General features: G+C 41.9%; 1 protein-coding gene across 10 annotated transcripts in view; it reads left to right on the top strand.

Annotated features, from left to right (window-relative positions):
* LDB2 (LIM domain binding 2) overlaps window positions 1–26,967 on the top strand; it is a 389,066-nt gene that overhangs the window by 186,989 nt on the left and 175,110 nt on the right. For all 10 annotated transcript variants that reach the window (XM_084799110.1, XM_084799111.1, XM_084799113.1 and 7 more), the window contains exon 2: window positions 12,205–12,307. In XM_084799110.1, coding sequence (XP_084655236.1) covers window positions 12,205–12,307 — 103 coding nt within the window. The remainder of the gene's footprint in view (window positions 1–12,204; window positions 12,308–26,967) is intronic.

Genomic DNA, 26,967 nt, shown 5'->3' on the forward strand with positions numbered 1-26,967 from the left:
AAAAAAAAAAAAGTTGGCATGTGGCATTTGGAAAACAGAAAGAAATCTCTCTAGCAAGGGACACAAGGGGGCTGAGGGCTGTGGAAGAATGTCAGTGTGACAGACTGGTCCTGTTTCTCATCTGAAGCAAGAAGAGAGTTCCATGTCGCAGGCCAGTGACTTACGTGCTTCTACGGTGAGGAATGCTGCTCATTGAAAATTACATTAGATGTTTATGGCTGGAGGGGGGTGGGGGGGTGGGAGGTGGGGGCGGAGGGTGGGGGGTGGGATACAGGCTTGATCAAATCCAGTCTTAGGAATGGGGCCACATTCTCAGCAAGGCCAAAGAGAGCAAAGCCAGACCTTGCATTTTCTTCTCATTAAATCATAGAGGGCCAGAGGGGCCACCCATGGAGGCTGTCCTTACTTGGCGGCGTACGCCTGGCCTTTTCTTTGTTCGAAGCTTTCTGTTCTTTGTGTTCTGGCAAGAAGGTGAAGCAGGGTTGACTTCTGGGACTCCTGTCTCTGCTGATCTTAGCCATGTGCCAATGCGCAAGCCCTTCAGTCATTCTGTGTCCTGTGGTTTCGTGCCAGGGATATGAGAAGTGGCCTCTGGTTACAAAGTCGTGTTTGTCCTTGGTTTTGTTTTCTTGAAATCATAGATGTCTCTAATTGCTTCTGTGTGGCCAAAATGATCCTTCATTGAAATTCTATAGGAAATACAGAATACAGTTTGCTTTATTAGATAGCATTTCTCAGGGGACTTGAAGGGTCTTTGGTTGTGTTTGTTTTTCTGTTTGCTTCTTTTTTTTTTTTTTTTTGAGTTTTAATTTGTTGCAATGTCTAATTACTTGCTCCTGTGCTGGAATTACTCTCCAAGCTTCTACAATCATGTAGTATAATTCCCTTTATTACTTGGGAATCATTTTTAGCCTCCTGTTGCAATGGCTAGACAAGGAACAGATGAAGCCAACGTAGTATCTCCTTTCCTTCCAAGATGTGTCTCCCAGGGAGCAAGCTCAGGTCATTGGGTTGGAAGCCCGGCTTCCTTGGCTTTCTGTCTTCTTGTGCTTTGGAAAAGAGAGGCACTGCAAGCAACAACCCTCAACAAATTCCACATGGGTCTCACACACACACATCCTGGGCCAGTAATGTTTTTGCAGTCAGCATCTTACACTCAAAGAAAGGGCCTCTCTGCCTAGAGAGGTGAGGTGACATGTCCGAGATTATCCGTACAGTCAGGCTCAGAACTACAGAGCCACCCAGGCTCCTGAAACTCCCACACTGTCCCTCGCTGTCCCTCTTCCTGTCTCCATCCTGTAGGATGAGTTTCCTAATGTGTAAACAAATAGTGAAGAGAGCTGCTTCTGAGCTGTTGCAACAAAACAAATAACATGTAGTGAAACGTGTTAGTGAGTCCCTTGCCACACACTATTGATAATTATGCTGCTTCTTTACCTGGAGGAAAATAGTTCTATTTTTACTTAAAACAGAGAATGGTAACGTAGCAGGGCTTCAGCGTGTACCACAGTGTTAGGACTCTCCAAGGAAACAGATCTAAGAGATGGTATCTGTTTGTTAAGGGATTGATGCATACTATTATGGAGATTGATAAATCCCAAGATCTGCAGATGACTCAAGAGACACAAAGCCCAATAAGAATGAGTTGGAGTACATGAGCCAGGCAAGAGTGAAGTTCAAGCCCGAGCAATCAGATAGATAGAGACCCTTGCTTTTGAGTATATGTGTGCATGTATGTATGTTTGTGTTCAGGCATGTTGATGTATACATACATATGTATGCTGTTCCTTTGGTGGCTATACATTTTTTTGCCTTTTTTTCTCTTTCTTGTTCTTTATTTTATTTTATTCTTATTTTTTTGACACAGGGTTTTTTTTCATAGGTCTGGAGCCTGCCACATAGACCAGAATAGGTAAACAATGAATCCAAGAGATTGAACTGTTTCTGCTTTCCCAATACCAACACACCTAGATTTATTTATTTGTATTATGTGTGTGTGTGTGTGTGTGTGTGTGTGTGTGTGTGTGTGTGTGTGTGAATGATATGCTCGCATCTCTTGCTTTTATATATAAGTTAATTTTGATTGTTTGTTATTTGTGGTAGGCACTAGTCCTCATCAAGTGTAGTCACTTATATCGCAACATTGTACATGAAATCACTTGGCATTTGAACATATTTTGAGGTAGGTAAAAGGGATTGTCTGTATCTCATATGATCTTGGTGTGTTTTTAGAATGCCCAACCTTTCTGCACTCAAAAAGTCAGATATTCTCCTCAATTTTCTACTGGTAGTCTGAAATTTATTATAGTCTACATTTATATGTTTATTTCTATATAACATATTAATTACTAAAGACCTAGTCTGTTTTTTACATGTGAAAAATAAATTGTCACGATGCTATGTATCAAATGATCAGGCTTATACTACAGGCATTAAATCTATTAAGACTGTACAGTCAATCAAAAAGTAACTGGTTGAACCCATAACCGTCGCACCACTGTTGCACCAATAGGGAAATCTGTGTAGCACACAGGGTATAGCACTAGGGAAGATCACTGTTTTCTTTGTTCTTCCTGCACTTTCTGGTACTATAAAAGCTAGCAGCCAGGGAGAGATTCCTGGTCAGTTCAAGATTGGTTTTTCTAAGTCCTGTACCCAAAGTGAGTGTTGTCTTCAGCACTGGGGTCTCACCCTGCAACCTTCCTGTTTGACAATGTTGTTTCTGTTTTCCACTAATTTCCTATGTGTGCCTCTGCTGCTTCCTTCTCTGTTCTGTCCTACTGCTCTTCCTCTCCAGCCAGTCTTCTTCATTTTATGTTATAATGTGCAAATACTTTTGTGGTGATATAAGCTCTATGTAAATGATATTTTAAAACTTTTCTATTTTCTTTCTAGTGTCCATATAGTTTCTTGAATAATTCTTCCACGGTAGGATAAGCACATTGTTCCTGTTTTGTTTTTTTTTTTCTTATGAGTACTCCCATGGTGAATAATTTTGCATATAAAGCATTTACATATTTTTGGATTATATCCTTTGGATGAATTCCCAGGAATAGAATTAATGAGTCAAAGGGTATGAATATTTTTAATTCTCTTAATTCATGACATGTATTTATTTAAACATTTCAACAGAATAACGATTCTGGTAAGTCCCTGGTACTCTATTATGTATTTGCATCAAGCTGGCTCATGCCAAACCTCCATGTGTCTTGCACAGTGGGGTCTCACCACCTTACCCTCCTGCCTAACAATACTTTCTCAGAACCACCTTCCCATGTGCACTTCTGCTGTTTCGTTCTCCATTCTATGCTACCTTTCTGCCTTTCTGACCAATCTTCTTCATTTTACATTACAATGTACAAATGTGTTTGTGGTGCTCTAAGCCATATGCAAACATTACTTTAAATAATGCACTTTGGAAGTTTAAAGGGAGATGAGTATTCTCTTCAGTGATTTCATTTTTATTCTTTTTTATCTTTTCATATTTTGCATTATTTATCACACTTCTTGTATGTTCAGGTAGTTATTTAGTCAACACCCATCTGATGCTTCATAGGAAAGTATAAAAGAGGGTCTTATAAATCATCTTCTCAGAGACAAGACAATAAACAATAAACCAATCAGTGAAGTGCTTCCCTGGGGGCAAGCAGGCTGATGACACAGGGAGTGACAGGGCACCTGCTATTGGATTGACAAGGAGCAGAGAGCTACACCAAGTTCAAAAACATATATACCAAGTGGCAGGATGGTAAGTGCCCCGAGACACCCTACAGAAGGTGGAGTGTGGCCTGGGACAGGAGGAAGGAATCTGCGTGAAAAGCCAAACTCTGTCATCTATGAAGGGAAGGCAGATAAGGTCAGATCCCAGCCTTGCTGCTCCGTGTGCTTAGGGCAACAAGCAGCAGTGAGGACCACGGAGAGTCTAAGGAAGGAGGGATCCAATCTAACAACTGTCAAAAGATAAAGCTTTAGCAGAGGCGCATGTGTAGTTAAGCAGAGGCTCAGCAGCTGCTGGAACTGCAGGGTGCTCATCCCGAAGAAAAGCAGGGAACTAGGAAAGACATGGGTGTCCTGTGCATAACGATGCACGGCGAAAGAGCTTGCAAAAAGGTGGAAAGGAGACACTGGAGCATCATCAAGATGTATTTTTCTCTTCTTTGTGCATAAAAATGCCTCCCTGCCCCAGACAGCTCCCCTCAACCCCCACAAAATCAGCTGGGGTTACTTTTCTAATGCAGGTCAGATCTAGCTTAGTTCCTCTGGAGCTTGTGAGCAATGTGCATTGTGTCTTTAGATGTGGGGACATTACCCCAGTCTCTGAGAGATCACCAAGGGCAACAGCAATATATACTGCTCTGGGAGTCTCTTGGGTTTCCCTTACTAACAACTCGAAAGGGGTTTCTCAGGCCTGGTGTTGAGTTTTTTGTTAGTCTATATGCCTCTCGGGGGTCGGGGCCATTTCAAAGTATCTGCTTGGATGGAGTAGTGTGTAGTAAACACTTTCTCCAAGGAAAGCCTTGAATTGTGAGTGAAATTCCAAGACGTCCTATCGACATAGACTGTTTGCTGTCATGGCAACACGCAGTTTTAAGATGTCTGTTAGGTTGATAGCAAACATTTACTATCAAATAAGATACATTTTAGCTGAGAATAAATAAAATCAGAGTGGATAATTTTGCTTTCTTAAATTATCATAATGATAAATATGAAAGCTAGAAAGAGAGGGGGGAAAGGAAAGAAAGAAAAAGGAAGAAAGAATGAAAGAAAGAACAAAGAAAGAAAGAAAGAAAGAAAGAAAGAAAGAAAGAAAGAAAACTAAGAAGAGAAGGGCTTCAAAATTCTTGCCTGTATCTATTTTGTGCTTCTGCAGCTAGGAGCTCACAAAAGGAAGATGGCTCAACCTCTTTACTTTTGTTTCTGTGTTTCCACAAACTATGTAGGGGTGATGGGAAGCCTTGCTTTGAGTTCTCTGAGGTGGGGAAGCTCCCCACATTGAACACACGTAATACTAATTGCATGTTTTAACAACTGAGGCTATTTTGTCGGGTGTTTGGATAAAGGTATGTCTATGTCACAATGTACTAGTTTTGAGCATCTGAATGTCAAGGACTCTCATCTGAGTCCTTCCTTTGAAATGGACAGCTGTGTAACTGTGCTTGAGTGTTGAACTCCTGAGCCTTGGTTGCCTCATCTGTGAAATGGGCTCAATACGGAGACTTATTGGAAGAGCCTGCTCTCAGGCTTTAAGAAGTTGTGATGTGGGAAGAGTTCAGAACAGTGGCTGGCACAGCGGTCAGCACTGATCACTGCTATTAACATGTTCTGAATAAACACGGCTTATTTTTAAATCCCCAAGATGGGAGAAAAGGTATCTAGAGATCAAGATGGCAGAAAGCTTTAGGAAGCATGGTAGCTCTCACCTATAATCCCAGTAGCTGGGGAGGCTAAGGGAGGAGGATTGCTATGAGCTCTGAGACCAGCTTGGGCTACATAAGAAGCCTTAGGCACACAGTGAGACACTGTCAAAAACCAAAACAAAACAAAAAACCCAAGGGGGAAAAATACTAAAAGTAAATGTAAAGACTTGATGTCCAGGAAAACAGATTGTAAGTACTTCCTGAAGGTCATGAAAAGACATAAGGCAGTTTCTGGGGGGCTTGTCTGTCTCCTGTCTCGGTGTAAGGGCAGAGCCAACAAAGGCATTTAGAAATGCAAGGATGACCCCCATTTGCTCAGTCCTCAGTTTCTTCTAGAAGGTTAGGTGACTCACGTAAATGGGAGTGACTGAGATAAAGGTAAGAAACAAATTAGCATAGCGTTGCCAGTGTGCATGCACAGGACAGGGTGTCACGAGAGACTCCTGCTGTCTAGACCACAAAGTAGTCAAGTCAGTCAACATCCTTCCCACCTCCCAGCTTTCAGCCCCCTTCCTAACACTCTCTACTTTGACCTGCCTTGGTTTAATTAACACACACACACACACACACACACACACACACACACACACACACACATTTTTTTAAGGAGTCGATACTGTACGTGTGGCTCACTCTTTGGAGGGGGGGCAGTGTATATGTGTACCACGTGATACATGGTTGCCATGGTAATTTCTCATTATTGTTGAATTGAAAAATAATTACTCTGGCAAAAATCCCCCGTAACCTGTCAATGCTTAAGTTAAAGATGCCGGGGGGCATCCCCAGTACCAAGATCATGTTTTTGCTAGAGAGGGACAGAGTGAGGATGGGAGAGACACTGAGATGGGAGCAAATGTCTCTGTGGATTTTTTAATATAATTAAGGATCTTTTCTCCTATTTGGCATGAGGATGTCTCTCATCCTGATGTATGACTTGGCTGTCAGTGGGACTTGGGCTCACCTGTGAATGCGACAAAAGGAATAAGAATTTTAATCGCTGAAATGCATATGAGGGATTATTTAGGATAGAGGAGCTTCGGCGGTATTTTTACCTAATTAAAATATATGAGGATTGTCAACAATAGTGCCCTTGCCAGGCTTCAGTCCTAGTCAATTTTGTGTTTATTTACCTGGAAGTTTCTGTATGCTGTTGCAGCTTTTTAGGGTTGGGGAAGGAATCCAGTTTTTACCTGTAAATATTCACTGAACACTAAACAGTAGTTAAGATACACAAAGACAGCATGCATGGGAAGTGCATGTTTGCTGGGAAAAGACAGGCCCCCAAACAAAAGCGGTGTGTGTGTGTGTGTGTGTGTGTGTGTGTGTGTGTGCATGCACGTGTGTGATATTGTGTGTGTGAGTGTGTGAGTGTGTGAGTGTGTGAGAGTGTGTGTGTGAGAGCCTGTGTGTATGTGAGAGAGAGTGTGTGTGTGTGCGCGCGTGTGCACTCACATGTGTGATATTGTGTGTGTGAGTGTGTGAGAGCCTGTGTGAGTGTGTGTGTGTGTGTGTGTGTGTGTGTGTGTGTGTGTGTCATGTGCACAGCTAGATCTGCATGTGAATCAAGGTGCTGGAAACTCAGGGCTCCTTTTTTCTGGCCCTTGATGAACTTGTGCTTTCTTCCTTATGTCAGTGTCAAGAAGTGTCCTACCTTTCGGGTAACAAAGCTCCTAATACCCCCTTCTCATTTGAGTCAAGGACAGACTGACTTTTTTTTATGTTATCATTCATTCTTCCATTACATTGTTGCTTCTTCTTGGACACATAGATGTAGAAGCTCCTCTTCCTGGCAGAGCCAGTCTCTGCTTTGTAATTACCTGCTCTCCCTATTGATCCCACTTGGAAACACATCACTTAGAGCTTGTCTTTGTTTCATCTCTACCTGTGCATCCATCCATCACACTAGAAGTCTTTAATAAGCAAGTCCAAGGTCTTCCTAATCAAAGACCGAAGAAAAGCCCAGCGCGTTCCCTAAGCACCGACCACCTCAGATCTCTGTCCCGAGAAATTCCTACACACTTACAGAAAGGATGCTACATAGGTTTTCACTGCAGCTCTGTTGGTCATGATGGGATGATGGTTGAGACTGTTAGTGGAAAAATTTAATACATTCATTTCATATATTGGTGCATGGCTTACCTAAGAAAATAAGAGCCCCTATCAATAAAGTGGAGGGGTCTCTAAACAGACAGTTGAGGGCTGGGCATATAGCTCAGTCATGAGCATGCACAAAACCCCAGGTACAATCCCCAGTAGAGCCAAATAGGCTAAGTGGACAAATAAAACACTTAATTAAAGTTACTGGCCCAACAAGATGGCTCAGCAGGCAAAAATCAGTATTTGCAAGCCTGATGACATGAGTTCAGTCCTGAGACCCATAGGGTAGAAAGGAGATAACTGACTCCCACAGGTTGTACACCGGCATCCACACATGTGACATGACAGTTGTGAGCCCTTTCCCCACACACATACATACAGTAAATTAATTAATTAATGTAAGAATAAAAAGCCAAAAACCTATATTTAAAGAAGAGAAGAATAATGTATTTTAGCACTTAAACAAAACATTGAAAATGTGTGAAGTGGGGGGGCTCCCCCAAACTGTAAAAGGCTGGAGGAGTAAGCTGCTTTATGATAAGCACCCTCGAACTCACGCCAGCTGATGGCAAGCTCCAACTCCTGTGATCCATTTCAAGGTGAAAAACAAATCACCATCTCAGCAGAATTTGGAAGGAAGGGAACATGTGGATTTGGAATTACACAGACTTTATATAAACTTTCTCACCACTGTCTTGTTATTTTGGTTTATTGAGTAGCTTAACTTTTTTTTTTTTAATTTTGGTTCCTTCTTTAAAAATGATGTAAGCATCGAATGAGATCATAATGAAGATTCAGAACAGAATTTATCAAACAGTCACTACATGGGCCTTTCTTCTCAGTCCTCAAAGACCACTGGGCTTAGTATTCCTTACCAAACAAACATGCAGAGGACTGGCCTGGTGGATTGGTGATGGTCATTAAGCCATTAAGAGACAGAGTTTATATATTCAAGTGAGGGTGACATAGAGGTTAAGGACATAAATTCCCATAAGGCTGTGAGCTCCACTTGTTGGAGGCACTGAGGGCAGTTATGAATATAAGGTGGTTTATTGCATGTAAACCACTTAGAAATACGGGGTTATGGGTCCTGCTCTTAACCCAGGGGTCTCAGTGTGTGGGGCTTTACCCAGACTGCCTCCTTTATGCATGACCGAGACAGGTCTGACGCAGTTTACTGTATTTTTTTAAATTTTATTTGTTTTTTTCAAGCTCTGTGTCTTCCATAAATATTTGTACTCCTATAACTAAAGATTAATCTGAAAGCATTGTATGTGTGTATTTTTCTAACTTGAAATATAACACAGAATTTTAAATGATGATGGTGATGATGCTGATGTGTGGTGCCTGTGTAAAAACAGTAGTGTTCATCTTCTGACACACATGTAGATGTCCAACAGCTACTGTCAGGAGTAAGCTCTCTCCTTCCTCTGTGTGTATCAGGATTAAACGTAAGTTGGCAAGCTTGTATGGCAAGCACCTTTACCCACTGGGCTATCTTGCTGGCTTTAAACAATGCAAAAAGTTTTTTATGACTCTTCAAAATCAGCTAGGAAACAAAGAATCAACAAACAATGAAGCTCTCCAGATAGCTTTGTCCAGTGAGATTTCCAAGCTGGGTTATAAAATAAGGTATGGGTACAATTTTTTTTAACCCAGCTAGCAAGAAAGCCAGTATTTTATAGGTTTGGCAATATTAACTCAAATATTTTAACCCTACTTGTGGTGGGCTGTTCACTGAAGATGGGTAACACCACCAATTGCTCCAGGATGCTGCAGCTGATGTGCCATACTTCTTGCAATCTGTTCTTCTGAAGTTAGTTTGAACCAAGTAGCATCTCCTTGGGCCATATGCCTGTTGCAACCTGCGCTCAGATTCGTGGAAGGTTTTTTGAGAGTGTGTAAGGCTATTTATCCATAGACAGCTTTTATGTTATCCCGATCCTGCCCTTTTCTCCCAACAGTCTCACGTCAGCCAGGGCTTCTCCTTTGTTTTTTGTCTTGTACTCATTCATTTTGCAGCTGATGTCACAAAGACCAAGAGTCAGATTTCAGGAAAATGGATGTGGAGACCCAATCCAGTCTGTGCACCTTTGGAGGGATTGAGGAAGCAAAAGCAGCATTCTAGTTTCCACTTGGTCTTTAACAAGATGGTGGGGCCTGGTGTATGGATTGCAAATGGGTGAAACTTGAAAAGCATCTTGATTCATTTGCGTATTGTTTTTGTAGAATTCATCTGAACATGCAGTGGCTCCTGCTGTAGACATGATAGAGAGGTGGTGGACAGAGGCAAAGAAATGGCATTTTCTTTGCCCTCATAAAATTCTATGTCTGCGGGGTCTTGACAGCCTCTAACCCCATTCAGTCTCACAGCTACCTGGCTAGGTGGCTATTATTTCGATGACTTTTGTAGCTGTGGTTATTTGCAATTTTCAAAGAAGCAAATCAGCCAAACCACCCAAGTTTGACTAGCTAGGAGGGGCAGCGTTGTTCACAGAAGCAAATCACACCAATGATGTAGTACCTAGCCAAGTTGGGCATGAGCACTGGCAAGGAATCTACACTACAAAGCAGAGAGCTCAAGGAAGAATGGGAAGGGTCTTCCTGCTGTTTCTCCTTCCTCCTTCCTGATGCTGGATTCCCTCCTCCCTAACTAAGACTGGTAGGGAGACATGTCAGATGGCTGCAGGAATACAGAGGCAGAGAAAAGTTGGAGCCACCCTGTGTTCTGATTCCAAGTCTCAGCCCCACCATTTGTTGGTAAAGCATAGCGGGTTCAGAACATTTCCCACTGAGAATCTAGTTTTTGCAGTTGCAAAGCTCAGGAAATGATATGAGTAAGTACATTCATTCACATAATAACTTCTACTGAGAATACCGTGGACCGGACACCCTTCTGTGGGCTGGAGGAGGCACAAGGGAAAGAAGCCCCTGATCCCAGGAAGCTAATCATTGTTCTGAAGAAGAAAGCAAGACAAAAACAAAAATAAGAGATCTGTGGATTAGATAGGAAAACACAGAAAAAGCAGTCAGAATAGCATTTGGCGTGCACTGAATAACATTAAGGGGTGACTTTTTTTCAGCAAATGGTGTTTATTTCCCAAACTGATTTCTCTACTTCCAAACTCATGGATTTTTTAAATGTTCTAGAAACTTCCAAAACATATAGCTTGAGTGATGAGGGAGTGGCATCTCAGAAATGTTCAAGGCTGTCTTTACACTGCTCACTTGGTGTTCTGCTAGTGAGCGTTCAGGGTGGAACCCATTTCTTCTTCAGATGTGTGCTCTATGGTACTCAACATAGTAAATGGTCAATGAAGTGTTTTAGAAAGGAGAGCGGAGTCGTGGTTTGGATTAGGGGACCATATGCAACCCTGGGGTGGCTTTGTATTTACTGCTGTGTTTTCTAAAGCAAAGCTTTGGCCTTAATGTGGCTCTTGGGTGAAATCCAGAGGAAGGAGACAGAAGCGTTCATTTGTCTGAGCTTCTTCCTTTCTGCGGGAGAGGGCGACATCAATCTTCTCAGGCGTCTTAATTGTTCTTGTAAGGAATGGAGCCTCATTCCTGATGCCTTCCAGTGACAACAACTTAATGTTGTCATAAGCAGAACAGCTTAATGGTCAGCAGAGAGATTGCAGTGTCTTCACCAGGGCCCCAGCCTCAGGGGACTATGGAGCAGAGCAAAGTAAGTAGAGATTCCCTCTGCCCCCACCTCATCTGACAGGCAGCTGGGAGCCATCTTTCCTCCAGTCTGGCACTGGAGCCGACATCCCTGGAGAAAGATTTTGCTTAAGAATTTGGGGTTAGATTGAACACTAGCTTCCTTTTTTAAGCAGGACACCACGTCAGTCTCTGCTGTGGGTCCCCTCTTCCCTTGAGGATTAGTGGTGATTTGAGTGGCCTTCAGCTGCATTCTTCCTAAAGTGTTTTCTAGAAAAACAAGAGAAACAGCCAATACAAGACAAACAGACTGGGTAGAGGGCCTGTGTTCTCCTAAACTCTATTTTTCATAATTGTTTTAATGATAAGCGAGTTATTGCCTTAAAAAAATCTTCAAAAAATCCATAGGCAGATATTATCCTTTTAAGATTCACTTTCATTTGAGTTGTGTGTGTGTGTGTAATACAATGGCTATCTGTTACCACTATATCATGTATAAAAAGTAAAATCATGAATATATTTGATCAAATCATTAAAAAAAAAAAGGACCATCGTTAACCTGGTTGTAACATTGTGTTTTCCACTGATTAAAAATGGACTCTCAAGACAATAGAAAGCAAAAGAAAACAATTAAAGCTACAATCTTGAATGTATTCATAGCAAACACCCTTCATAAAGAAACAGCCATTGTGTTGCACAGCACATTTTAAAAATCTCTCCAAATATGTCCTCAAAATTAATGTTTAGTTGGTTAGGTTGGTGTTAGTTTGTCTAGTGAACTGGAATTTGGGCCACATTTGAAGCAATTAATTTGAAAAGTGACTACGCACTACCCACCTCCTCCCAGGACACACACACACACACACACACACACACACACACACACACACTCCCACCAATGCTAAGTAAGGAGGCATTGTTTGAGGGGTTTTGTTTGTTTTATTGGTTACTTCCCATGTTTCTTTGCTTTCTCTGAGATATTTGCTGCTTAAACCTTTGCCTGTTAAATAAACGACCTGTCTCTTTGCAGGACAGTGACAACCTCTGGTGGGATGCGTTTGCCACTGAATTTTTCGAAGATGATGCCACATTAACTCTTTCATTTTGTTTGGAAGACGGACCAAAGCGATACAGTAAGAAAGATGTTTATTTTCCGAATGTTCCCTCCTATTTCTATGACTGTAAGAAAACCACAGGAGTCTGAAGAGAATACGCCGTCAATAATGCCTCTGCCATTGACAAAGCACTTGCTTCCCACCAAGGCACTGTCACTGAGTGGCAGCCCACCTCACTACTGTGAGGTTCCCTCTGAGGCTTAGACTGTTTGGGTATTTGCTGATTTAGTGAGGGAAACAGATACAGACCAAGTTGCCCAATCAGAAGTGGGTAGCAGAAGGATGAGGGTTTCACATGTGTCTTGTCAGTAACCTCTTACCCCTGAGGGTTTATGCTTCTGATTGTGAAAGTTTCCTTTTTTAAAGAAAAATCCCTTACTATCACACTATCAGCCCCATCCTCTAATTCCCACTTATCCATGATCTCAGGTATTTATCTGACACGCGCTATCTTTTCTCGTGCACAGGGGAAGCCTCAGCTGCTTTGAACGTGCAGTTCTGGATTAGTGTTGACAGAATTATAGTTCCTTGTCTTTTTGGCAAGTGATAATTTGGTAAAGAGCCCCAAATTACAGCGAGTGGCACCTTGGGTAACAGCTGATCTGTCCTGATTAGGTTCAGCCGACTTGTCAGGCATTAGATTTGCTGGTTGTACTATCAGACCAAGAGCCGTAGATCCATCAACACAGAAACAATTAATGTCCGCTTAGATCAGAGAAAAACATGCTATCAGAATCAGCAGAGCTCATATGAAAGGACCTGTCAGAGGGGAAAACAGTCCCACATCACAAACCCCGAGATGATGGTAGAACTAACACAGCATGAAACAGTCTGCCCAGAGCACTTGACAGTCCATAGGTGATAGGCTCGTGATAAACATTGCTCAAAACACCGAGAGTGGCTGGATATGTTCAAAAGTCTCCAGGGAATAATGTGTCTTTGGGTTTTTTTGTTTGTTGGTTCTTGGTTTTTGGTTTTTTGAGAGAGAGTTTCTCTGTGTGTAGCCTTCCTGTCCTGGACTTGCTTTGTAGACCAGGCTGGCATCGAACTCAATAGAGATCTGCCTGCTTCTGTCTCCCAAATGCTGACATTAAAGCCGAGCGCCACCACTGCCTGGCGTGTCTTTGTTTTTAATATAAGGGTGTTTTAGAGAATCTAGTACTAGCTGGGTCTATAGTATGACAAATTAGTTTATCATGCTAACACATGCATATAGTGACTTTGTGGGAAAGCAAAGGAGAGATTCAACCATCATGGGTTTTTTTTTTTTTTTTTTTATCCTGCGGTTAACTTGTTTTAGGGGCATCTATTTAGATTTTGGTATCTTGGGCTATTTTGTATGAGAGGGACAGTAGGCCAGACAATGGTCTGTTGAAGTGTCTGGTGCCAGCACTGGTATCATTACTTTATGGGAGTTCTACTTTTCCTTTGTTAGTGTCGCAATACACCGCAGGCTCTAGAACAGCAGTGGGGAAGGCGCAGGTAGGCAAATGAATGAACTCAGCAGTCCAGCAGCTCTTCCTTCCTCAGATCCCTAGTCAGTGGTGACTAATCTCTACCCAAGCAGTCCCCTTCCTGAGCTGTCTTGTTTATTCATTCAGTTATTTGTTTTCGGAGGTATAGCATAGCTAACTTCTTTATCATTATGTTCCTGAGCTTTGCCTGCTGGGGACTCTATAAGGGTCTGCTCAGCGAACTAGAATTAACTAGAATTACAGTTTTGAAGCCTGTGCCGACAAAACAGACTCTTGCTCTTCTCTCTGTCGACCCGATATCCAGACATCACCTGGGGCGAGGCAGGATCTGTGTTAGTGAGAAGTCTTATGTCCGTGCACAGGAGGAAACGCGTGACTGTGGACCATCATTGCCCAGGCTTCTTTGTTTCTCTGAGCCAAAATATTTCCCGAGTAGAGAAGGGAAACAAAGATGATTGATAGGCAGGAACCGAGTCTCATCAGCAGCCTCTCTGACAGCCTGGTGATGCACGCACCAGGCTGATGTGCGGACGAGCGACAGCTGATTGACAGCCCAGGGCTGGGATACAGAGAAGATAAAACTTGCCCAGAACATCTGACATGCTGCTTATGTGGGACTCCCAAGCACTGCCATCTTAACCCATTCTGGAGGCAGGCACAGTGTGACAGACTAGGAAAATGTCTGGCTGTCCCTGGGCTCAAAGCTGAGGTCTTTCCTTGATGACTCCCAAGGAACAGAATTCATTTTATCTTTGATAGGAAAATAAGACTAACCTATTAGATTATTTGTAGGACGATGTCCCTAGTTATCTATGCTTGGCAGTAAGAAATATTCTGAGGTAATTTGCAGCCTTCACTAGACCAACCTCTTTCTCCCTGTCATCTTCTGTGTTTCTAGAGGATCACTGCTGTTATAAACTGCCCTATCTCTGAGCTAGCCTCATCCTGCTGCCTCTTATTCTAATGTTAGCTCCAGGTAGGTGGGGGTTTTGGTGAGTGCTGCATTGTCAGGCTGATGGAAGAATGCTGTTGTAATTGCTGTTCAGTAATATTTTGAATGAGTGAACAAGTGAATAGACACTTTGGGAAATTAAGCCCATCAAGTGGAATGGGTGACAAAACAAGCCTTAACCAAGCTCTTTAGACTTTTCAATACCAAGTGAACTTGATCCATAGTCAGTGCTCTGATGCCATTCATCGAATACTCTGGGATGTATTGGGTTCTACTCTAATAGAGAATAAAACAGCACTATAATAATTCTGCAAGGGGTTGGTGTCTTGGATGACATAGTGGCCTCTCCTTCCAGAAAGCTCTTCTGTCCTGACCTTGCTGCTCTGCCTACCCAGGTCCCTCAACTTTACTCTGTCCTGGTGGTTGGGACTACAGGTGGGATGTGCCTGAGACAACTGGTTCCTGTGAAAACTGTAGGCATCTTCCTGGGGATGTGGCAGCACTCAGTGTGAGGAGCTGCAGAGTGAACAAGTTTAGAAATTGGGGTGATGACCTTTGCCTTCTGCAGCTGCACTCTCACCAGGGGCATGGATCTCCCTTGGAATAAGCATATTCTCTAAAGAGAAGCAGACCATAGGTAGGTGCTTCCATCTTTGAGCTGAAAAGGAGTGGGTCATTGCTTTGTTTTGTGACATCATCTCACAGAGCCTAGGCTGGCCTTGTAGTCCCTGGAAAGTCCTGGGAGACTGCATCCTGCCCATTGAGGTTACAGGTCTGTGCTTCCACATCTACTTTATGTGGTGTCAAAAATCAAACCTGAGGCTTCAGACACTTTACTAACTAAGCTCCATCTTAGCCCTAAGAATCTTTTGATTTTGTAAATAGAGATGCATGAAAGTCCAGCTTGGTGGGGAGTGGGTGTGGGTGTCACTAGGCTTCCTGTCTGCTACTTATAGTCAATTGGCCACTCTACCATTTTCTCCTCCTCCTCCTCTTCCTCCTCCTCCTCCTTCTCTGTCTCTCTGTCTCTCTCTCTCTCTGTCTCTCTCTCTCTCTGTCTCTGTCTCTGTCTCTGTCTCTCTCTCTGTCTCTCTCTCTCTCTGTCTGTCTCTGTCTCTCTGTTTCTCTGTTTCTCTCCCTCTCTCTCTCTCTCTCTCTCTCTCTCTCTCTCTCTCTCTCTCTCTCTCTCTCTCTCCCCCTGCCCCCCTTTCTCTCTCTCACACACACACACACACACCCTGTCCTTTCATTGCCCATAATTAAGGGCAATATGGCTATTTTTGATAACAGATATAAAGGTCACAAAGAATTACAAATGCTTTTATTCAATATAGAGGGCCCGGGAAGTCATTGATACATATCCTTTAAGCCCTCTTCATGCCTGCGTTGTGACTCTAATCCAGTGTGATGGGTTGTTAGTGCCTTCCTTGTCTAATACCGAGAGAACATTTGTAAGTTAGGTTGACCAACCACCGCTTTAAGAATCTTGCTTTTCTTTGCTCTTCTTAGACAGGTAGCAGAGCTGTGCTGTCTGCTCTGTCTTCTCATGACTGTCACAATCATCCGAGTGACATGCTGCTTGGAGCCTTTTTAGCAGACCTATCCAGAGCCTGTCACATTTTTAGGAAATATGTATGATGTCTCACAATTCATTCAGGGAACATTTCTTTGGAGCAGTGTTGCAAAAACATCCAGAGGTCCATGTGGTACACATGATAGAAACTCTGTTCCCCATGGGAAGAGTGGCCATAATACTACCATCCTTGGGTTGTGCCAAATGACATAATATAATAGAAGAACTTAGCACACTCACTAGCATCTATTATTGACAAGAATGAGCAGCATTTGCCTTTTGAACATTCAAGAAGCAGACCTTCTGGTAGGGACTTGCCATGGACAGTATGTAGAGCTACGTGCTGAAGCTCCCTGGGCAGGTGGGAGCCTACAAGGCCCCTCCACTGCATAGTTCTAGCTAACATGAAGCCATAATGAGATTCTGTTTTTCTCTGCATTTAATTGCCCAGGAAAGTCACCCCCACTTCCGGTATTTGCAGGATGACCCAGAAGAAGAAACAAAAAGAAGGGCTGGTTAAACCTAAGCATGGCTCTGTCCTTTGGAGGTGGAGATTCTAGAGCATTTCACTAACTTGGTTGACATTTGGATGGCATGAAATAAATAAGCAACATCATCTTGTTGGCCTTCCTCATAGGAAAGGGAAGTTTTTGGTCCCTGAACTCAATCCAGCTGCATGCTTTGGAATATCTCATTTTAGAAGCATCAGTAGCTCCCACTGAAAAGTGCAAGTTTAGTGAGATGCTATACTCAGCACTTTCAGCCCTGTGAAAATATTTCACGTGCCTTGGCCTTTGCTATTTGAGTGAAAACCAATGAGCCTATTGCTGCCCCTAGATCAAAACCCAGGACAATTTGGGCAACCTTCTGATTGTCCCTTTAATTATTCTATATAATGCTAATTTTAGGCTAAGGTTTCCAGTGGCTGTCCATTATACACAAGCTGTTCCATCTTGATCCCACAAAAATTTTTGGAAGAACGACCCACCTTTAAGGTCATAGCAAACAAACACTGCTCAGTGGCCATTAGTATGACATTTCACTTTCCTAAAAAGATAATAATAATAATAATAATAATAATAATAATAATAATAATAATAACAACAAAGCAATGTAGGACTGCTACCTCCTCATGTGCCTTTATTCTTTACAGTCACCAGGTCTCATTAGGTAGCCTGAAGAATTATGAATTGGTCCCTCTGTGGAGCAATTGCCACTCATCCCACTTCCCTTTATCTTTTCTCCCCCATCTCTGTTCTTCTTCTGAGAAGTCTGATGACTTTGCAATACTGACTAAGTTCTTCCGGCTCATCTTGCAATGTGTGTTTTTCTGTATTATATATTCAGACATGTTTCCGCTAAGGTATCAAAGTAGCAGTCCAAGTAGCCTTGATCTCGCTCCTCGCTGCTATTGGCTCATTTCAGCCACGGAATGTTTATTGTGGTTGCCGTAGAAGAGTTCTAAAATCATTGCCTTCATGTTTCTCTCTCCCTCTCCCTTTCCCTCCCTCCCTCTCCCTCTGCTCTCCCTCTCCCACGCTTTCTCTCTCATAGGATATTGTATGGTTAAAAGCCTATTTCTGGGAAAATCATTCCTTGATACTATACATAAGGCATTTGGTGACCACACTTAATAGTTACTGTGGCAGGGATGTGGCCATGTTTTAAAGTTTTGTGAAAAATCAGGCACTGTGGCACACTGGGTGAGGGCAATTCAAGACTAGAATCTGCATATATCTTTTCTATAGATAGTATTTCCACAATGTCCTGAAACCTAGAAGGGTATTTCTTGTGGCCAGTGACTACAGGTCCTGAGGATTTGGTCCTCCCATAAGAAAATTTCATTTTCTGAATATTTGTCTTTCTCCCCCTAAAGCATCAATGCCCTGGTCTTAATACACAGAGAATCATTTTGTGTCTGCTTGAATGTATTTAACCTCAGCTATTAATCATGTCCACAGTTTATAGTACTCTGAGATGCATATGTGCTTAGTTCAACACCAAGCAGGGAACAGGATTCCATGAGTTAATGAATGTCTTAATCCTATGCCATGAAGGGCATTTGGAATTAGGATGAAGGTGAGTTTTCCTCTTTATTCCTCCACTTGGCACAGAACGAAAGAAGGATCTGTGGTTCAAGTTAGCCCAACTTTCTGGTCCAGGCAGTTGATGGCCAATGAAGAGAAAGACCTGATACCAATGGAAGACCAAGATACAACCAAACAGCCCCCAAACTACTACAGTTATGATATCTGCCCATCAGCACTTGTAATGTCCAGGTCCTATTTTGAGAGAATAAAGTGCTGGGAAAAAACCCAACCAACAACCAACCAAAGAACAAAGTGCTAGTAACGTGTTTGGGCAACCTGTGGTTCTAGGTTTCCTTTAGCGAGGAGCCAATGGAAGGAAATTGCCTTTGATTGCATTTAAAACTTTACCTTTGAAGAAAGAAATACCTCTTTCAGGGCTGCCTTTCAAGGCTAATGACAGGAACACGTCCTTGTCTGCATCTGTGGCATCTCTATTGCAGAGTGACACAGATGTCATTGTCTCAGTGGCTCCAGACAGCATGAGCTGCACTAAGTGTTTTTTGGTTCTCTGGTCTTTAATGTGGTTTTTACTAGTGATCCTTTTCAACCGAAGACTTCATTAACCATTGATGGATTTGAAACAAATTAAGTTAGAATCAAAGATTTCCATTCAGTGTTCATTTGTTACTTTACTTGCTTATTGCTTTGTTCATTCATTCATTCACTCATTTATTTATTCATTAATTCATTCATTCATGACCCAGAGCTTCTGCTGTTTGTCTGAAGATGGTGGACATCTTTTGGAAGGAAACAAGTTTATCATAAAATTTTCAGGACTTTTTTTCTTGTATCATCTAATTTAAAACTCTTACAGTAAATCAGTTTAGTCAGTAAAGAACCTCAGACAATGTACTCTAGTGGCATTCGTAGGAAGTCTCAGACTATTGACTAAAAAAATGACTTTGGAGAAAGCCCATAGTGATAGACAAACTGACAACCTACTGCAGGAGAAATGGGGGAGTGAGCTTCTTCCCGTTCCTGCTTTCAAAGTGATGGCATCAGGAGCTACAGAGGGCTGTAACAGTAGATGGAGCAGGCACTACACCCTGTCATCTCTAATAAATAGCACGCTAATGGTCACATGACATAATAGGCCAAATTGTGCTCCAGATAAATTTAAAGTGCTATACAAGTTGGAGACATAATTATCCCCATACTTAAGGTGGATCTTTGCAGTTTGGTGAGTTTTTCTTTGCCCTCTGTATGTTAACAATCAAATGTTCATGGAATCGGAGGCAGTGGCTTGATCTTTTCTTCATAGGGCAAACATTGTGAAATTCATAGACTTAACCAGGTCAGACCCCTGATGGCCTTCAACATCTCTGTTGAGAAGCCTGAATGAGGCACTAGGGAGAAAAGCAACATTATGTGTTTTCTGGAGACTCTGTGACTGTGAGGTCCTGGTACAAAGCATTCCTGGCTTTTGGTTTTATCGAGTATATTCCTACTTTTATATCCTCCATAAAAGTCTCAAACCAAAATGACTCCATCCATAATGAGTTATAGGAAAGGCAAGGTGAACTTTCTGATTGCTACAATGACAGATGTTCCCTGTCTGTAGACAATTGGCATTATGTACAATAAACAACTTTAGGGGAAAAAACCTAAGCTGACCTTCCTAACTATGAACTTCTTAGCCTGAAGGTAAAATGTTAGTCTAGTAATAAAATACTTGGGTTATACTTATAAAGATGCTTCTTGATTCACAGAGGAGTGGTGACCTGATGACCCCAACTAGACATTGAAAACATCACAACTAAAAAGTGTTTTGCCTGGCAACACCATCCACTGCAGCAAATTGGTTGTTCTTCCTCATGAGCATAGGACTGACTGCTTAGTGCAAGAGGCTGCTGTGTAGCTTGCCCAGGAAGCAATTAGAATGCAAACTGACCACCTATGTCTCTGTGATGCTAGGTAAGCCATCTTAAGACAAAGGCAAAGAATAACTATACTGCAAAATCCTCTTCTGTCCATAAGAAGATCACATTTAACTTTGCATCCTGCTATTTTTCTTTGTTAAATATCACAGCCTTGTGTGAGTGACCCCAGTTCATCACCAAATACGAAATTATAAAAATTTAAGAGCAACCGAATGGGACTACAACATGGCACATTATATGAAATGTGTTTTTATTCACGGAAGCCCTGCTTCTGCATGTGTTGAGCTAACTATGTTAGTTCCTCCTTCCAGAAGCACCTCAGAGAAATCCCACTCTGCCTGAGTTGACAGTCCAAGACTGTCCACAGGTGGCTATGTTAGAGAGTAGGGTAGGAGTTGAGCATAAAAAATAGGTGTGGTCTCAGGTCTGCCTTAAAGGACCCTGCCAGCTAACAAGTGTGGTAAATAGACATACATACTAGTAATCCTACTGTATAACTACTGTACTATGAGAATGGGACAAGGAAGGTACTGCATTAAAAAATAAGAATAGTCAAAGGTAGGAATAAATAGAACATAGGCAGATTTTACTTGATGCATAACCTGATGACTGTCGTTAACGTTACACTACTTTGTCTTAAAATTTTCCAGAGAATAATAATTTTAGGTACCTTTAAAACTACAGTAACAAACAAAGGTCAGAACATCGGGAAATTGTGCTATATTAATTTTCTTGAGTTTTGTTTCAGTGTATTTTTATAACAAAAGATGTTGTGTGCCTTAATTATATATAAACACTTTGTCATGTTATCTTGCTTTAATTTGTTTGTTTGTTTGTTTGTTTTGGTGTTGTTAGGATAACACCCAGGGACAACAATGAGAAGAATGAAGCAAGCACTCTATACTTTAGCTACATCTCTAGTCAGCAAAGATGAGGATTCTATATATGCTATGGACTGGATATACAAATGTAACCCAACATGTGGCTTATCTAGCTGTAAGCACAGTACAGCACTTATAATTTCACCCATGCTTTAAAACATTTGCACTAATACCACCTCAAGTTGCTGCAACTCATCTTTCATTAGAATACAAGACAAATCATAGAGTAACTTGTAAATTTGTAGAGCGAATGCGGGGTTGCGATTCCAATTTAAACTCAAACCTAAAATGGCACCCACAACATTAGGTCTGGTAAATTCTTTAAATGTTTTGAACCATGAACTACTACACTGTTCTTCTAAATAAAGTCTGATTAAATCATCAAATTGTATAAAACAGGTAGTCTGAGAAATGGGTAAGTAGCTGCTGGCATCTTCCTGTTGAGTGGGTCTTATCAGACATAATTTTAGTGCAAAAATCCTACTTATTTACTTAACCTTCCTGAAGGATGGTTGACATGTCATTTTCTGTGCCCTGGAAAAAAAATGGACAAAACCTTGTGCTCTGGAGATGTTAAACAACCAATGAAACTATTACTTTGAAATCAAACAAACAAAGAACTCTTAGCAAGTCTTAGCCATAACATTTCCTTATTTTATATTGTTCCTTTGCTTAGCTTTTTCTTGAGACAGAGTCTCCCTGTGTAGCCCAGGCTGCTCTCAAACTCACCAGCCCTCAGGCCTCAGTCTCCCAACTGTTGGGATTACAGGTGTATTCCCCCATATCCCCATTTTTCCATGGAGATTCCTCTTGCCTCTTAGTATGAACCTTTTCCTTAATGCCCAGCATCATAGCGAGCATGTCCACTTGAAACACCCTTTACCACGCACGCACTCATGTAAAAGTGTTTGTGTCATGTTTTCAAGTGGTGAGTATATCTTACGTATATGGTTGGAGTAAAATAAAGCATTCACTGATGTCATGTTAAATTGGCATTCTTCCATGACTTCAGCAAACAGTATTCAGGTGCATTGCATTAAGACTGTAGAAATCCCATGATAAATTACCTATCAAGATAGGTTTCATGGCTTACTATTCAATGCCAGAAGTCCTGCAAGAGTATTTGCATTTAGGAATCTACTGTGTTGTTCCTCTATTCTAAGAGAATTTGCTTCATACAACCATTATGCTCTATGTGTTTACTTTATATGGTTCATATTCCCTCCTTGCCCCCCCCCCCTTAATCCAGTTTTACATGGGAATGTCTCTGTCACAATGTATCTTTATTTTCTCTACAAGTCAAGAAGACCTGAATTTGACAACAATAAACATTTACGTAAGCATTTAAAAGATCTAGTGGAATGAAAGAGACCACCAGGGCATGGCGTTAAAAACCCCTCCATTTTATGAAATAGAACATAATTATATCCAGAATCTGTTCTTCATGTTGTCTGGAGCCCCCAACCATTACACTTACCCTCCCCTTTCTACACAGTCATATGAATATGTCGTATTCATGTCTACCTTTGAGTAATCTTGTTTTTAACTTGATCCTTGGATTCATTTTGAAGGCTATGTCATTTTGGTATGTCTGAATGGGTTTGGATTGATGACGAAAACATATACCTGCTGTCAGCATCTGGTGGTAGAATCAGCCCAGCCTGTAAAATGTTCACTCCCTTCTCAAAGATTATCTCCATGTCATTCTCGTGTCCCTCATACAAATCAACCTCCTGAAATACTCTTTCCATGATGCCAACCATCTATGCATGTGCTTTCAGAGTAAAGAGATGCTTGGACATAGTCCACAAATTCAAGTCGACTACCTGAGAGATGCAATTGTCTGTCACAAATATTCTATGAAAATATGTGAAATCATTCTGACATGTGAATGGCCAACTACTACACTTACTTTTTTTCGATTAAGGCATTTAGGACAGTTTTAATATCAAGTTTGAAGGCAATTAAATAATCAACTTTTCAAGGTTGTCTGCATTGAAAATAAGTAAATATCCCATGCTTATCTACTATCTTTCAGTAGGATTATAAGAGAAATGATAAATAGTATTTGACTAATTATCCAAATAAAAGGCTAATTATACCTTTAATTGTTCTCCATGTTTAGACACTGTACCAGTGTGAAGACCCTGCAAAGGTTGTAGTATTTAGAACTCTGTTTTATTTATTTTTTAAAAATATAGGCCCCCAAATCAGTAATTATGTGAGTCATTATTCAAGTTCCCAGTAGTATGGCAGCTATTTTTCACTTGAAAATTATTCTGTTAAGCTGATGTCAGACAGCACTGTGCCTCAGTTAAGAAAATGGCCCACCAGCCCAGGATGAGCATACCCATCCGGGGAAACTGCTTCTAGGTTTATAAATCCATCCTGACCTGTGCCATAGTCTCACTGGCACTAGTTGCAGAAGTTCTGAGAAGTCTTTTGTTTGGTATCAGATGTGCTCAGCATCTTTCCCAAGGTCCCACTGCATCTCTTGACAGTGAGTGCTTGCATTGTGTTCCTCCCATTCATGGCACTGGCCTTTAGCACACACTTTCCGTTCAGTGCCTTCAGGAGTTGGGAAGATGAGCTATTCCTGGGGAAGTAAGGAAAATATGTGGTCCTTCATGTGATCAGTTGTTTTTGTGTAAAAAGACCCTGGTATAGATTCTAACTTCAGTTAAAACTAAGCAGATGTAGCCATGGATGTTACCATTTTCATAAAAAAAGAATCAGAAAACGGATTTTTTGTTTCGGTATGAGGCAGAGTTGAGGTCTGTATTAAGAAAAGGATTCAGCATAGTTTTAGGCTTACGGGGAGAAGAAAAGCCATTAAGGAAAGACTACACCTTCAGGACATGACTGCTGGCATCTCAAAGAGGAGGGGGCCACTCAGTGGATTTGTAATGTAGTCCTTTTGAATGGATAAGCCAAACTTTGGACCCGGTTAAGGAGTTAAAACGAGAAACACGCTAATGATGGCTTGAAGTTTGAAATAGTCCTTGACAAATCAGGACTGTCTTATTAGGGTGCTGGTGAGGACGGTGTTCTGCTCCCCTCCATTGTCCCATAACTGATATTAAGTGGCAGATCAGACCCCCACAGTTAATATGCGCTGTGCAGGAGTGGATGGCATATCTCACACATCTTCACTGCCGGTCTCGTATGATGAAGAAAGTGAGCTCCTAGGGAACGTAGGATCTATCTCTTTTTCCCTATACCCCTACTTCTTGGTCTTTTACCACTGCACCACTGAACAGCAATGAACAGAGGAGCTCTCGACCTGTTACCTGATTAAATCAGAGAGACTCCTGCACTGATCCTAAAAAAAAAAATGCGCCTACCCCCTCTTTACTCACTTTCCCCAGAAACAGCACAAGTAAAGAATAATCTGATTTTCATGGCACACGAGCACCTCTAGCTTTCCTTTCTTTTCACAGTTAAGTGTGGACTGCTGAAATCCTTCTGACACTGCCGCTACAAACGCTGACATTTGTAAGCTTTCTTCGTCCGTGCAGTATGGGATCCTCCATATGTCTTCCACAGTAACTCCCTGTGTTTTCAGGGAATCTGAAGATTTATTTCCTTCCAAGTCCTCGTTGTTGGCACTTCCTCCAAGCCTCCCAAACTGCCAAGCGATGAACTTCAATTTAGAGGAGCTGTTACATTTGTCATTGTGAATTTACTCAACGTTAGATACATTTGGAGATTTATGCTCATCCCCCAATGGGCCCTGCGAACAGCTCTGAAGCTCAAGAGGGTGCTCAGTTCACTTCCTTTTCACTGCTGTGCACATGGCGTTTTCAGATGCCTGCAGTCGCCCTGCCAGGGCTCAGGGTCCCCACCGTTGTCTCAGCCTGGAAACATTTGCACTGGTAGGCTCGCCACTGTGGCTCTCTGCTGTAGAGTCAGGAGGAGGGTCCACTTTGCGCCATGTGCCGTGGAAGCCTTTTACTGTTTTACTTTAAAGACAAACGGCCCAGGGTTGTGAATCCCACAAGCCTGGCTTGCAAATGTAGCTGCTTTTTAAAAGCTGATCCTGTATTTTCTCTCTTTTCTCTGAGCCTTACTATTTTCCATGGAAACTATATTTGCCTAGCACAAGAATAATGGCAGCAACAAGCAACACACACACACACACACACACGCACACACACACACACACTTCTTGCTACATAAAGACAATCAATAAATCATGCCAATGATGATTATTTTTATAGAAAGCCTTCAGATAGGTTGCCCCTTGTGTTCTGCACATCACAGAACCCAAAGCTGTTAGTGATTCCAATTGCACCTGATTATGAACCATTTTAAAGATGAGTCAAAGGACAAAGCACAGTAACATATAACCCACACCAGCCACCTTTCTTCTAGATTATTTCCAATAAAAATATCAGAGAATATCTTTTTGCAAGTCTTTAATGACCAGTGACATGTGTTTTATAACAGCAATAGCAACTTGTATATATGGAGATGTGAAACCCACTTCTAGAATTAACAAGGTGGGTTGCTGTGAACCAGCCAGAGGTGACTTAGCTTCTGGGTGCGTTGTATACAAATAACACAGCTGTCACTCAACTTCATGTTCTATTTTTTTTTTAACTCACTGAGAGTCCAATTAATGCTATCTATAAGTGCATAGCTATGGGATCATCCAATGGGACATTGGTAAACTGCTAGTGCTTGCCCCCATCCAAAACAAAGACTCCCTGTACCACCAACTGCCCAGGCAGGTGTGATGCTTCATGATTCCTTCCCTCTTCCATGGTAACAATTTTAACTCATTCAGTCTTCTTGTGCTTGTAACCACAGCTGCCGTGGATGCGTGAGTGCAACAGCCAGGCCATGTGTAAGGCACAGAATTCCCTTGGGGGATTATTGAAAGCTCTGGAAGCCTCTCTGTACTCTCTACTTTGTGTCCTCTACACAACTTGGAAGTTTTCCCTTTCAAGGCCAGCAGGGGAGATGCCCCCTTTCGATTCTATGACTTTAAGTGTCACCTGCTTATACCAGGCCAACTCAATGGTCCCTCGTCCTCTCCACCCCCACCCCACCCCCAACCCCTTCCTTAAAATCCCAACCATTTGATTAGGAACTTCAATTACATCAGCAACAACTGTCCTCTACAGGAGGTAACTTAGGCACAGTGTGGCTGCCATCATCATAGTTGCAAAGTGCTTCTGTTGTCAAGGATAAAGAGCTGTGGGAGTGTGTGCCTTGGCAGTGAGAATATTGGAGAGTCGCTTAGGTGTGTGCATGGCACATGCGTAACTGTATTATAACACATGAAGTACTAAGAAGCCTCAAAAGACACAAGTGTCCTGTGAATCCCAGTGAGATAAGCTGCTCAGGAGGCTAAAGAGATGCAGAGGGGTAGAATTCGAGTACACAGCAGTAGATGTGAGTAAGGGCAATGAACAGACACAGAGCAGAGCCTCTCAAGGAAGGTATAGGATATATTTAGGGGAAGTGGTTAATGGGTTTGCTTGGTTGGAACTTACCTTTACAAAACTGCTTTGGATCTTAAGTGTTTCAGGATTTATTCATTTTATTTAGTGTGTATGGCTGTTTCATCTGCTTGTATCACTTGTACCTTGTGCGTGCAATGCTTAAAGAGGCCAGAAGAAGGCAATAGATCTTCTGAAACTGGATGATTTTGAATGGTTTTGAACACCATGTGGATGCTGGGAACTAAACCTCGGTCTTCTGTGCTCTTTACCTCCAAGTTATCTATCTAGCCCTCTCTGAGGTCTTAAATAGACTGATATGCTTTGAGCCTATAGAATCTTTACCACGCATGCTGGAGGCCCCGAGACACTGAGAACAC

Source organism: Acomys minous, assembly GCF_964271855.1.
Source record: "Acomys minous genome assembly, chromosome: 10".
Lineage (NCBI taxonomy): Eukaryota > Metazoa > Chordata > Mammalia > Rodentia > Muridae > Acomys > Acomys minous.